Source organism: Mirounga angustirostris, unplaced genomic scaffold, assembly GCF_029215605.1.
Source record: "Mirounga angustirostris isolate CCGP_5_RB_7025 unplaced genomic scaffold, mMirAng1.0.hap1 SCAF_4, whole genome shotgun sequence".
Taxonomy (NCBI): Eukaryota; Metazoa; Chordata; class Mammalia; order Carnivora; family Phocidae; genus Mirounga; species Mirounga angustirostris.
In genome coordinates, this window is record NW_026991712.1 from 179,453,771 (window position 1) to 179,468,351 (window position 14,581).

Here is a 14,581-nt window from a genome sequence, read left to right on the forward strand (position 1 = left end):
TTTCCCTTTCTCTATAAAGGGCCTTCCTCCCCCGTCTTTCCCAGGGTGCAAGAGAAAGAAAAGACTCCACCAAGAGTGACATTCCTAGCCCACACTTAGAGAGGGAACCACGGGTGGAGCATCCCAGCAGACATGGATGCTGCCCCTGTACCTGCTGGTGGGAGGAGGCGGTCCAGGTTGGCAGGGGCAGCATCCACGTCTGCCCCAGAACCCAAGAGGATGGTTTTTCTTCCTCCTGTTTGGCCGCCAGCGCTAAATTCCCTAGGGCAATGAGGAATCCTTAGTAGTTAGCTCAGTAATCACAAATATGCTATGGAAAACAAACTCATAAAAGCCCAAGCAATGCCCCTTCAAAGAAAGCGACACCAAACAAAACCAACCATGCACAAAAAGGTATGGTCAACGCATCACAATGGCAGAGGTATTAACAATAGACTGAACTGAATCACAGAGAAAAGGTAACTGAATTTATTCTTTCCCTAGACCTTACCAGCACACGTGTGAGGTGGTCATGTTTTCCAGGAAAGAATCAAAAGAACACTAGAGATAAAGCCCCGGGGACAGGGGATCTCCGCCTGTGGTTCCAGGACCCGCAGCGTGGGGACAGGGATGGACAGTCCGTGAGGAATGCAGGGTCCTGCGGTTACTGCATCCAGTCCCTACATTAGGCCAATGCGTAGACATATGGGAGCATGGCGGGTTACTGGGGGCTGGGGTGGGGAGTGGGGAACTATTACTTAGTGGGGACAGTCACAGTTCGGGATGATGAAAAAGTGCTGGAGACGGATGGTGGTGATGGTGGCATACATTGTCAATGTATATTTAATGCCACTGAATTGCACACCTAAAAATGGTTAAAATGGTCAATTCTGTGTTATGTAGGTTTTACTGCAAAAAAAAAAAGAAAAAAAAAAGTGCAGGGTCTGAACTCCACCCTGGACCCACTGAGGCAATCTTGGAGGGGAGCCTCACAATCTGCATTTGAGTCCACTGAACCTGGGACTCAGCTCTTTGCTGGGGATGCCTTATGCAGGGGAGGGCTACAAGCAGAACCTTCCCCTCCTCATCAGTCAGGCCCCTTGGCTTCCCACCCCAAGCGAGCCTTCAAAGTCCTACAGGATCTAAAGTGCTAGAAACCCCTCCCCACTGCCCACAGCTGTCCTCTGCACTGTGGTCACGGTGAGAGATGCCAGGAAGCACCACAGAATACGTCTGCCGCATGCACAACAATCGGGCCAACAACAAAGAGGATCCTGGTAGGCGAGGAGGGCGGGAGAGCTGGGCTGTGGGTGGGGGGTAGGCTGGAAGAGCAGACCCCAGCAGCGGGCTTGGTAGCAAGTCTAAATCTGGATGAACCACAGGCCAAGAGTGTGGTCCCCTTCTGTCTGCTCAGCGCTGCCCAGTGCCCGACTCCTCCAAGGTGCTCAGGGAAGAAGGAACAGTGGCTGAGTGAAAGGCCCAGGCATGCTGGTGGCGGTGTGGGGAGTGAGGTGGGGGGATCTGAGCAAAGACAGAGCCTTCCTCTGGTTGCTTTCTCATCCCTGGACAATCTTGAGAGGGCACAAGACGGACAAGCATATGCCTCTCTTTCTAATAGATTCGGAGAATGTGTGTGCACAGGCAGGGGGTGGGAGGGGGGCTTGCGCTAGAAAAGGAAAAAGCAAGAGTTACTTAGGCTGTCCATATACCTAACCTATTGTCCACTTCGGGATGCCTGTGGGAAGGGAAAGGATGCTGCTAAGGATTATGTCAGGATGCAGGGGGTAATCTAGAGTACCACAGCCTCCGAATTTTCTTACTCTAAAATTAATCCAATCCCAGAAAGGCAAGGGGCAAAGAGGTTCTCGAAGTAAGGTCCATGGAACCCTTGCATCAAACTCACCCAGGACGCTCAATACAAATACAGATTCCCAGACCCCTCCCCGGACCTACAGGCAGAACAGGGGTGGAGCCCGAGGATCCGGATACTGGCATGCACCCCGGACCACTGTGATCCCCAGTCTGAAACCCCCTTTAACGAGTCAGGAGGAATTAGGGAAGGGGGTCAAGAGGGAAATCCCCAGCTTTGCCGAGATACCTGAGTTTCCACATCTGGCCCTGGAAACCCCATGACATCTTGGAGGATGGGCCCTTTCCTTGCTCTGGGCCTGCAGTCCTCACTGTGTGGCGAGAGCGAATTGACTCCATCCCTGTTGAGGGTTTCCTGTCAGGACTCTGCCTGGGTTGGACCTCCTGTCAGGGGCCGCCTGGCTTCTTTGGATTCTAGCTGGGGCAGAGGGGTGGGGTAGTCTCCTGGAGCCAACTGAGCAGCTCTGGGCCCCAGGGGCCCTCACTCCCAGCTGCCTCGGGCTGATTGGAAACCAGCATGTCAAAGATGCTAGGGAGAGAGTCCCAGCACGCCCAGCGTCGCAGTCTCCGCCCGGTGCCCAGGTGGCCCTCAGAGAATCGTCAGCTGATGAAGGAGACCAGAGGGAGAAGCAATGGTCCTGGGGCAGACCGCACGGCATCCTGGAACAGCCACTGACTACCATCTCTGTAACTGCTTCACGCCTCAACCGTGTCACCTTTAAGGGGAGGATGCCAGCTGCCTTACAGGGGTGGGAGATGACCAGCAGGAACGCAGGTAACAAAGCGCCCGGCTCCGGGGGCGGCCTTTGGTCAACGCTTCTTCCTCACGAAAAGGCCCCAACAGAAATACACCTTCTTCCCTGCCTGGGTACACAGGACTTCAAAGTTAGCCGTGCACTGGTGAGGCAGAGCCGAGCGGGTACGGGAAGGAGGCAGACAGGAACCCGCAGCTGCTGTTTTTATGTCTCTCCGGGCCCCCGGGGAAAGCTTTCTGAAGCTTCTGTACAATTAAAAGGTGCTGAACACACTCCATGCCTGTTGATAAAGTTACAGCCCCAACTAGTTGGGAGCCGGCGCCAGCGTCCAGATACAGGCAGCAACAAAAGAGGAGGCTGTCGGCACCTGCAGGTAGTCTACCAGGTGGTGGGCGTTCCCAACGCCCCCCACAAGCGGTCCCCAAAGCCCGGCACACAGAAGGAGGGTGCCCGTGGAGGGGCGCCCCCCCGAAACCACCAGCTCCCCTTGGCCATAGTCCCTGGGCTTGGCGGCACCCAGCTCGGGGCAGGACTCGCCCACGTGTCTGTCATACCTTTCTGGCTGGTCATTTCTTCCAAATTCGGGGCTGCGCCAGCACCTTTTGGGCTAACGCCACTCATCAGGGGCTCTGAGGATTCGCCTCAACCTGTGTCTTCCAGCTGGCTTCTCTTGAAGGCGTCCCAACAGCAGACCAGGGAAAGCGCGAAGTCCCCACCTTCACGGTGGCTGCCCCAGGGGGCACAGAAGGGGCGGTCCTTTTGAACGGGAGTCATTCGTGCCTCTCCCCCTCCTGGACAGGTGCTCCTCCCACACGCTCAACGTGAAATGCATTTGCGGAGAGTAAATTCGTAAAAAAATAACAACACAGGCACGCACACACACACGCACACACCTTGTAAACATGGCTTGCCACCCTCTCTGGAGTGTTTATAGCCCTTAGTGACTCACGGCAAACACGGCATCCCCACTGTGGCCGGCTTTAATGATATGTCGGCTGTGCTTATCTGCTGGGGCTAAAATCTGTGTCAACACCAATGTACCTGGTTTTCCCCTTTTGTCAACTGGCCGTGGTATGGGGGAGAGGGGGCTAGGTCCTGGCTCGTGTTTGCTGTTTTCCTTGAACCATGCACTCAAGTGACTCTTTAAATGATTAAAAGGGAAGTAAACTCTTCCTTCAGGATGGCTGGAGGGTCCTAGCAAATCCTCCAGTTAACCCAATGGGAATATTACAAAGGACACAAGGCATGCATAATGCCTACTATGGAAATTTCCTGATTACTCAGAAGGCCAGATAAGCAGCCACCAGTCCTTCAGAATCAGCCAATCTCGTCAAACCCCAAGAGCTCAAACTTCAAAAAAAATTTTTTTTTAATTTTACACACACACATACACAATCAATTTCTTTGGACTCTGTGGAGAAATGGGAATCCTCCTCCCTCTTATGGCACTGGGAGCATCCATACTAACCACACAGGATGCTAACCACACAGATTCCTGTCCAACAACTCTGCAGTGGGTAATATGATCCCATTTTATAGATGGGTAAACTGAGGACTGGGACGTTAAATAACTTGCGTGGGGACACACAGCTCGTAAGCAGAAGAGCTGGCGGATCAAAGCTGGGTGTCTTTGATTCCAAGGCTGGTGCCCTGTACTCTGTGGCGGAAGGAAAATTCAACCCCTCTCACTGAGCAGTCACACAGGGTGAGGTGCTGGGCCACAGGAGAGCTCCCAGGGGAAACCGATCGGAATTGTTTTCGAGAGCGGTGACTTCCACTCCTGGTTGGCCAGGACAGCCAAGCCCCAGTTGTCTCTGTCCCACTTCAGGTGGCCAAGGATGCCCACACGAAACCCTGGTGTTCCTAGTGGCTGGCTTCCTAAGAGTGTCCCCAGTTCCAACGGGGAGATTTAATCTCACTCTCAACCCCGCAGAAACCCTTTCCAGAAGGGGATAACACAAGGCCAACCTATTGCTGAAATTGCTAAAGACAGAGATAAGCAAATGCTTGAGTTGCTTAAAACAAGGAATGTCAAGGAGAGGACAACCCCCGCCCCCTCTTTTTACAAAGATAAAAATTTAAAGAGAAAACGGACCTGAAACATAATGTGGGTCTACGTTTTAGAGATTGATACAAGGTCTTTCCACAGAGCTGTGAGGTCTACAATCTGGGACCCCACAATCAAGTCGTGGCTGTGATACGCCCCGGCTGTGTGATCTCGGGCAAGTTACTAAACTTTCCTAAGCACCCGTTTCCTTACCTGTGCAGGGGACTGGCAATGGCACCTCCCCTCTGGGATCACTGGAGGACTGATTAAGACAAAGCATCCCACCTGGTTCCCACCACGCCTGGCCCCTGGGAGGGTACAGTACGGCACTGAGAACCAGTACACAGATCCACAAGGGCCTGGTGCCCCGGGCCAGGGGGCTTTGTGTGAGAAGGAGGGGCTCGAGGAGATAAGAACACCTATGACTAAGAAAAAAGGTAGAGGCCGAAAGAGGCTCCATTAGGTCCTGTGACTTTATAACCTGAGCTTAGGAGAAAAGCTTAAGGAGGCATGGCATCTGAACTGGGCCTACAAACCTGGGTAGGCTTCGGATGGGGATAGAGATAGTGCCCAGACTCCAAAGACACGAACTGACCAACAACTTTTAAAAACAATAACTTGGGGGCACCTGGGTGGCTCAGTCATTAAGTGTCTGCCTTCGGCTCAGGTCATGATCCCAGGGTCCTGGGATCGAGCCCCACATCGGGCTCCCTGCTCGGCAGGAGGCCTGCTTCTCCCTCTCCCACTCCCCCTGCTTGTGTTCCCTCTCTCGCTGTGTCTCTGTCAAATAAATAAATAAAAAATCTTAAAACAAAACAAAACAAAAAAAACAATGACTTGGTGGCTTTAGCTGATCAGCAACACCCTCTTGTCTTAGGAACTCAACACCTGTGCAGCTCATTGCATTCTCTCCGGCCCAGCTACCCCAAGACTGACCAGCACCCGCTCCCATCACACCAACCCCTCACCTGGCTTTACTTTTCTGCGGAGCACTTGCCATCTCCTGACACATCCTGTGTGTACTTGCTGGCTGGAAATCTCCTCCCACAGATAAGAAGCTCCATGGAAACAGGGGCTGCAGCTGTCCCCTTTGCCACTCTAGATCCCTGGCAGCTACCACGGTGCCTGGCAGGAGTAGTGGCTCAAGAAATGGGACCGAATGAATGGACAACCAAAGAAGGACTCGTTCACGTGTCCCCCCTAAGAAGCCTCAGGGAGCACCTGCTTCACTCTGTGGGGGGTTCTGGATGACCTCCCCTCAGATGGAGTTAATTCCTGTGGCGAGCCAATAGGGAAACTGAGTTACTGAGTATCGCAAGGTCACACAGATTTGAGGCAGAACCAGGGGCAGACTAAGCACGTGTCTAATTTCTGCATCTCTGGCTCGGGTCCTTAGCCTGTGCACAAAGAATGGTCACCTTCCCTGGAAGGGGCCCCACCCTGGGGGCCAGAGTGGTCACCAGCAGACCCCATCACCCTGCTGCTCTCAGGATACCCTCCATGAGCCACGTCGAAGTGTCCAGGCTTCCATCCTGCCAAGCCAGCGTCCCCCCCCCTTCCCCCTTCCCCACACCTCTGAAAGTACCAATTCCCAAACTCGGTCAACCAACAGGGCACTCACTGTTCAGCTCCTTCAACTGAACATCACATTCAGCTGGAGACTGACGTGCTGAGATCCTGGGATGGGTCACCTCACAGCCTGGCTGAAATGTTTATTTCAACAATAATTTCAGCTTGTGGTTCTAAGCCAGAAGAGCTCTCCTTTGCCGCCCAGAGGAAAACGCCTAATAACAGCCAAAGGTTTGAGAATCCATGTCCATGACAGGCTAACATCAATGCCCAGCCAAAGTTCTCAGAAACTGCATTTGATCTTTAAGAACCAGAGAGCAGAAGGGGGTGAAGGGTGGGTGGGTAGAGGAGAGAGAACTCAAAACTTTATTGGTTTAGCCGCTGGCTTGATCTTGATTCATGCCAGGGTTGCCAACTGTAAGTCAGGAGATTTCCATTGCTCTCTGACCTAAAGGAACACCCTGAGGGCCATCGGAGTAACAACCACCCCCAAGACCTTGGAGACAGGCGTTTCTCAGCTACACCATGTCATTAGGATATTGTTATTATGAATACACAAATGGAGTCTATGTAGACACAAAGTAAACAGATCTCTCTCCACCCAACCATCTCCTCCACGTTTATATAATAACAACCCCCCACTAGCACGACAGTCAGCCTGGGATCACTGAAGTACTTTACAGACAAGACAAATCTCATCTTGACACGGTTCAGGAGGGCGGAGCTGGAACGGATAGCATCACATCCTAATGGGACACTGAGTCAACGGGGGGCCTGACAGATGCTGATAACTAACTTTTATGAAACATCAACTATGAATGAGGCAAGGTGATCTGCAGACGCTAGCTTTAGAATGATCAAAATATTAGTTGACACCAGTTATTATCAGCACTTTTTGGATGGGTACACTGAGTCTCAAAAAGATTAAGCAACTTGCCCAAGCTCTCCTATTTGTTAGTTCTTTACATCTGTGTGCTCTGTTTTACACCAAGCTGTCTTGGACTCTAACCGCTCTGTGCAGCTGGGGAGGAGGTGGGACTGTCTCCAGCAGGCCCAGCCCCAGGGCCAAGGGTCCAGGGACTCCGGGCTCCTTCCAGGGCTCAGTGTCCCTTTTCCTGGAGACCCAAGACTTCAGTGGCTCCAGGACACCAGCGGCAGCTCATCATAGCTGACTGGTCTGTGGTCCCAGCTCCGGAGGCTACGCCTGTGATCCTCAGGATTCCGTCTCCTTGGGAGACCAATACAGGCAGCCCGGAATTAGGGGACCTTGCTGCTGGCTTTTTCTCATAGGAAAGAAATAATTATTAGGTAAACAAGCCTGGTGTTTCCCAGCTGGTTAAGCCTGCTGTCTGGGAGAAGCATTCCGGTGTCAACCAACAGAAAATATTTGAAATGGTGGGACCTTGGGCAAGTTACTGAAACTCTGGCATTTTCTGTCCTTATCTTCATGAAGATAACACAGCTTCCCTCCCAGAGTTGTGATAAAATTTTAAGGACATATGCCATGTAAATTACGGGAACACAAAAGGTATTCAAGAAATAATGAATAACCATGTTATACTCCCCCCTCCCCCATTTTTCCTGGAAAAAGTATTCCAACTTCAAACTGATGATGACAGACACTTCTTGGAAGCCGTTCACCTTCCGTCTAAATTTCTTCCTACTCAGAGTCTAGGGGACCCAGGGGATCCTCTGGGCACCCCCCAAGACATAACTTGCGGGGGCAGCTGAGACGGAGACCAACCCCAACAGAATGGAATGGGCGCACCCACTCGGAATTTTTTAACGTTCAAACGCGGTCCTCAGCTTAGGGGAGATTAGCCAATGATACACAATCAGACCCTCGCATTGTGTCTCCACCGCCTCGATTTCTCTCTGCTCCTAGCAAATGCGAGCCATCATGTTCCGCTCAAAGGGGCAGCAGTAAAGCAGGGCTCTCCTGGCACTTTAGGGGCTGCCGGGTGGGTTACAGGTGCGGCCGGAGAGGGGCCGCCCCCAACTTCGTGCCGGGCTGGCCCCTTTCCCACGCTTCCCAGGACAGTGGCGGGGTCCGGCCCAGAGCGAGGTCTCCGGGAGCCCCAGGATCTCACAACTCCGGCAGACGTGGCCTTGACCTCCCCCTGCAGCTCGCTCGGGGGCAGGGGGAGGGGGGGCCCGGGGCGGCTCAGCCGGAAAGCGGCGAGCGCCAAAACCCCCACCCGCAAGCTGAAGAACTAACTCCGCGTCCCGCGCGACTCCCCCTGCACCCCTCCCCGCGCCGGGGGCGCGGCGCGCGGCGAGAACTTTGCCACCAGCCCTCGGCGATCCCGGCCCGGAGCGCCCCCGCGTGCCCGGCCCCGGCCCCGGCGACTCCCCGGGCCTGCGGCCGCGCCGCCCTCCCCGCCCAGCGCGCACCTACCCGGCTGGCTGCAGTCGCCATCCGCTCGAACGGAGGGCGCCCCGGCGCGGGGCCGATCGGCCGGCCCCCCCGCGTCCGCACCGGGCTCGCAGGCTGCGGGCCCCCGGGGGCGCGCCGGCCCGGCCCCCGCCCCGCAGGAAGGCGCCGGCTCGCCGTGCGCCGCGAGCTGGCGGACGCGCTCCCAGGTGCCCGAGTCGGCCGCCCGCATGCCGCGTGCCCGGGGGGCGATGCCGCGGCGGCGCGGGGGGCTCCGACGACGGGCGCCGGGCTCACAGCCTCCGGGGCCGCCGCCGCATCGGGGCGCAGCCGAGCGCCGCCCCCGCCGCCCGCCGGCCGCCCGCGCGCGCCGGACCAGGGCTCTCCGTCCGGCCGACGCCGGGCCGTCCGCGGCCGCCGCACGCGAGGAATTCGGCCGCCGGCCTCTCACGTGGGAACGACTCTCACTCCCGCGGCTCCTCCTCCCGCTCCTTCCGGGCTGGCGAGGGCCGGCCGCTCGCCCCGCCCCGCCCCCGGCCCCGCCCCCGGCCCCGCCCCCGGCCCCTCGGCGGCGCCCGGACTCGCCCCACGGCCTCGGGGAGAGCTTCGTGGCCCCATCCCGGGACGCTCGGCGCATCCCCAGCATGGTCTTTTCTGGAGAGACTGCGGGTCAGAAAGATGGCCAGTGGCGCAGGGATCGGAAGGGACAGGCCTGGCACCCAGGTCTTTGAAAGCCCCAAGTGAGTGCATCTGGGGGGACGGCCGCCAGGTACCCCAATTTGCATATGTCTCCACTCTTCTGACACCCTTGTGACAGCGCTGCTGAAGAGCTGAAGTCCCCAAAACTGGCCAGGAGAGGGCAGAAAGAATGGCCCGGGAAAGGGGTGGTAGCCCTGGGACATTTCCTATGCTCCTCTGTACAGTGTGACCAGGCTTTCTTTAAGTATCATACCGAGCACATTCACTGTGCGGGGTGGGGGGTGGGGGGCGGTTGGCGAGGGGCGGGGAACCGACATGGTCCCACATCCCTAAGGAGACTGTGATCTGGTGGGGGGCCCTATGTCTGCATCTCACTTCCTTGAGCCTCAGTTTCCCCATCTATAAAATGAGGCATCAGTAATTTCCACCCCTTCTATCATCAGAGATGCTTCTGAATGCCCCTCTGCCACAGCCATGTGTCAGGTGAGGTGATTCCCAGGGAAGGCCAGGACCTGGATCCCGGGAGTGGGTGGGGGGCCAGTTAGTTAGCCAGCCAAGCCCAGTGTGAGGTGGCACCTTGGGTCTGCAAACCCAAACCTGCCCGCTGCAGTGGGTGCTCCCATGGCTGGCGGTGCTCACCGTAAAATGAATTTGCAGCCCCAAGCCCCCTTTGATCTGGGATTATGATGCTCTTTAGAAGGACTAATTACCTCCCCTCAGCCCCAGGAAGCAAGTCTGGTTTCCCTCCTAAGACACAGGGAGCTGAAGCAACATAGCCAGGTGAGAACTCACACCGTCTCAGGGAGGTCCCCAGCCTCCCCTTCCAGGCAGCACACACCCAGGCCTGGCTCTGTAACCCCTGGTTCCCATGGGGCCCAGGCCTGAGCTCTGGGAATGTCTGGGTCACTGGCATACAGCTCTCCACCAAGCTGTGGGAAACAACCGACTTCCCTCCACCTAGCCCCAAGTATCTCAAACTGTTCACAGGTGACTTTCCTATCTGTGGGCGAGGAGCCCTGCCTCTTTGAAAGCACTGGGGTCTGGCCACCATCCATAATGGCCTTGCCAGCTTCCACCCCCTGCATCTTCCTCACCCTCCCAATAATGGGGAAACTGGCCCAGTTGTAGAGGGCCGCAGGGCTGCCCCAGACCCCTTACCCCTGTCTGAAACCCCAACTGCCCAGTGGAAAGCTGACCAGTAACACCAAAGGAAAGCTGACCAGTAACACCAATCAGGGAAGAAAACCACCCACATGGTTAAACACCCACACCATGCTAAGGGGAGGAAGCTGAGCTCACACCAAGTGATAGGAGATGCTGGAAATCCCTCAATTCTTTTGCCTTTTCTGGGATAATAGGCACAAGAGAACAAAAGAAAGATTGCTCTGAGCCAGCCTGGGGGGAGAAGCTGGGAATGCCCTTGCATTCTGGAGACACCCAGTACAGGAGTGTCTGTTCCAGATGTCTTCAGGGACCCAACTGAGGACGTAAATGAGTGAGGTGGGCAGTACTGGGCTCACCGTGGGTTTGTTTCTTAAGGGCATTTAGGTTGTATTCTTTGGCTTAGACACGCTTTGCATAATAAGCAGGTAAGAAGGTGCTTCCACAAAGAAACATGCTCTTTCCCACATTTCTTGAGGTACATGGAGCTCTTAGTCTATCTTCCCACTTTTGATAGAGACATGCAATTGTCTCTGAATTCCATGACAAGAAAACAGCAACACAAGCATGCATATGTAGCATTTGCCTCTTGGATTTGGTGTTAGGGAGACTTTAGGGAGTGGTGAGGACTGTGGCAAATAAGCAGTAGATGGCTGTCATGCAGGAATGTGGCTCTAGTGTCACCAGAGGGTTTTTGGTTTTTTTTAAGAGCTACTAGGAATATGGATTTTTAGGTGTAATCTAAGTTCAAAATGTTGACAACTCTTTAACACGAAGAAGAAAGGGGAGAGGGCAAAGAAGAGGAAGGAGAAAGAACAATGAACAGGTCTAGAAGTTTCTATCTAGCCCATTGGCCACCAGTACTCACTTCACTGCAACATCTTATTGGTCCCCCTGCAACCTCTCAGAAGTCTGCGCTCTCTGCTTACATTTCAGTAATCCAAGCCATTTCTCAAGCCCGCAGCCCTGGGGGATTTCTGCCGCTGTCCTTACTCAGCACAGTTTTGGCCTGGTGGTGTGTGTGCATGCATGTGCATGTATGTGAGTGTGAGTGTGTGTGTGTGTGTGTGAGAGAGAGAGAGAGAGACAGTGCTCCCCACTCTCAGGACCAGGACTTCAGATGGCAGCTGGACCCACCTTCCATCACTTTCTGGGGGTTCTCAAACTGCCCAGGCCTCCACCAGTCAGTGTTGGCCTCTCAGTCCCTGCTCCCAACTCTGCAAGCAGGCAAACCTCCGAGAGCAGCAGCTGCCTGCAGCCTTCCAGAAAAAACCATCCGCCTTGGGTGGGAGGTATTTCTTCCTTGTGGTATGCTTCTCATTACAAGGATACCCTGGACCCAGGAGATAGTTCTGCACAGTTTGGCAACAGGAGATCCCGGAGCCAGTGACAACCCATTTTCTGCCCCGAGCACTTGGGCAGGCCCTCCGGGAATGATAACTCAGGGTGGTTTGATTGGAAGCTCCAAGACAGGGCCAGCTTCTGAGCGTGCAACCTGGGTAGGAGGGCCCTGCTCTTGGGTTAATGCTCTGCTGTCATCGCCTTGAAATTCTTAATTGTTTTTGAAGTAGGAGCTTCACACTTTCATTTTGCATTGGGATCTGCAAATTATGTAGCTGGTTCTCCTCCCAGAAGATCTTCCCAGCCTTTCTGGGGATGCTGGGAATTGATGTTGGAGACAGCTGGGCCTGAGATTTGGCTCATTCTGTCCTTCTCCAGGGTACGTTGTGTCTGGCCTCTGCAAGGCAGCAGGAAGGGAGGATTTGGGGGGTTGGGCAAGGCAGCAGGTAACTGTCCCCATCCATTCCTCCAGACAACTAATTAAGGAGCAATGGCAGAGTGGGAAATTGGGTAGGGGGATGGCAGTCAGCCAGAGGGTGGGAGGATGCTCTGGTCCTGAGCTCTGAGGCCAGACAGTGTCCCCATGACCCTGAACTCAGGATGCCAACAGGGTATCACCAAGAAAACACAAAGGACGCTGGGGACAAGGGTGCTAGGGATCAGTGCAGTTCCCATTCACAGTATCCCTTGGCTTCCAGGGAAACTTCCTTTAGAATCCTGGAGAAAATGAAAAGATAATTTGACAAAACCCTGAAACATTGTATTAAAGGACCCCGCTATATTTGATATGTGCTCAAAGTGGAATATTTGAACCCACTGGCATTTTTCAGGTATTTTTTTCCCTTGGCTATGCTTTTAGTATTCATAGAAGAGATTTTACTAAGATCTTCCAGCCAACATTACCGTAGGCTCTCCAAACATCTGAAACTAAGTCAAAGGAGCAACTCTAGATTCCTAGGAATCTGCACAGTTTTGTCTGTAACACCTTCGGGAACTCCTGCGACACTTCCCGGGAGTCTGGAGACCCCGGTAGCAATGCCAGGTCCCCATTAGCTCGTGTGTGACTGTGGGAAAGGGCCTTTCAGTCTAAGCCCCTCACTGGCAAAGGCAAAATGAAGGGTCGGGTTAGTGGAGGTGAAAGCATTTTTCTAGTTCTGTCCAGCATGGCTGAGTTGGTCTTTCCTGTCCTTCTTATGGTGGCTGTGTGTGTATGTTTTGTGTGTGTCACTAGCCTGACAACAAGTGTATTCATTATCTATTGCTGCATAACAAATCATCCCCAAAACTTAGCAGCTTGGAACGTCCAGTGTTTATTATCTCTTGGTTTCTGTGGGTCAGGAATCCAGGCATGGCTGGGCTAGGGGCCTGGGGCTCAAGGTCTCCAACAGGTTGCCATCAAGGTGTCTACTGGAGTTACAGTCAACTCAAGGCTCTTCTTTGGGAAAGATCTACTTCCGAGCTCACTCATGTGGCTCTGGCAAGATTCAGTTCCTCCTGGGCTGTTGGACTGAAATCCTCAGCTCCCTGTTGGCTGTTGGCCGGAGGCTGCCCTCAATTCCTTGCCATAATAGAGCTAGAAATCTACTCACAAAATGGCAGCTTGCTTCCCGAACAAGGCTCTGAGAAAGAGCAGGACAGGGTATGTGCAAGATGGACGCCACAGTCTCTTTGTAACCTGATCTCAGAAATGACATCCATCACCTTTTTCCTGTTCATCAGAAGTGAGTCACTAGGTCCTGCCCTCACTCGATGGGAGGGGTTATAGGAAGGTGTGAATACCAGGAGGCAGGGATCATTGGGGGCCATGTTGGAGGCTCCCCACCGCAGGAGGCTAGGGACACACGACTCAAATCCTGGCTCTGGCACACACTAGTGTATGATCTCGGACAAATGATTTTGCCTCTGGAAGCCTCAGGTTCTTCATCTGTAAGATGGAGAGGATTGTGGCTACTACCTCGGAGGGCTGTGGTGGGGGGTTTCAATGACAAAACACACATGTAGAGCTCTGAATGGTGCCTGGCACAGGGTAAACCCTCGAAAAACGGGCTTGGGGGACATTGCTGGAGGAGGCCGGAGGGATGTGCCCATTGCTTCTAAGTCAGACGGGCACTACCTGCTATCTCCATGGAGATCTGCAGATTTGTGACTTGGAAGGCCTTTGGCAGGCCCTGGGATGCCTTTGTGACCAAGGCCACCAGCAGGGATGGTGCTGGTCTTCCCTTGGCCATCCCAGTAGGACTCAGGGGCACAGGTGCAGCAGGAGGATTAGACAGGATTTTCCTCCAAACCTATTTAGACCTTTGCCCTATGGGGACAGAGGATTTTACCCCAGCTCCATCCTGCCATCTGGCCTGATGAGGCCTTCCTGGCTGGACACTTTTGTGCGCCTGTCATGGGCTCACTGGTACCCTTTGATGATCTTCCCGGGGCCCCAAAAGACCTGGCAAAGATCCTGATCCCCTCTGGAGGCTTCCAAAGGGCCTGCCCTGGAGGCCAAGGCTTAGCTCAGTCCTCGGGCAAAGCCGGGCATTGAAGCATTTTTACAGAGTGCAGCTGGCCTCCACGTCCTGCCTATCGGACTGACTCGGGTCCCAAGCTAGATTCTCAACTGCAACAAAAGGAAAAAGCCCTCATCCAGGGACCACATCTCCCCCCATCTACCCTAAGCCTCTTTCTGGGGAGTTGGTGTCAAGGAAGGAGGCTTCTGCAGGAAGTTAAAATGTTGCAGCTTATTCAGAATAAAAACAATAACATCAAAATATCATGACTTACAATAATAATACCGGC

The 14,581-nt window shown here is 54.2% G+C and overlaps 1 protein-coding gene across 5 annotated transcripts in view; it reads right to left on the reverse strand.

The window, feature by feature from the left end:
- The window catches only part of KAZN (kazrin, periplakin interacting protein), a 1,036,128-nt gene that overhangs the window by 143,662 nt on the left and 877,885 nt on the right, over positions 1 to 14,581 (reverse strand). Inside the window, exon 1 of one of the 5 annotated variants that reach the window (XM_064589899.1) lies at positions 8,618 to 9,019. The exons of 2 other annotated variants lie outside the window; for them this stretch is intronic. In XM_064589899.1, the coding sequence (XP_064445969.1) occupies positions 8,618 to 8,825 (208 nt within the window). In that variant the 5' untranslated portion in view covers positions 8,826 to 9,019. Of the gene's footprint in view, positions 1 to 3,157; positions 3,407 to 8,617; positions 9,020 to 14,581 lie in introns of those variants that run through there. 2 more of the 5 variants (XM_064589900.1, XM_064589902.1) reach the window with 2 other exon arrangements.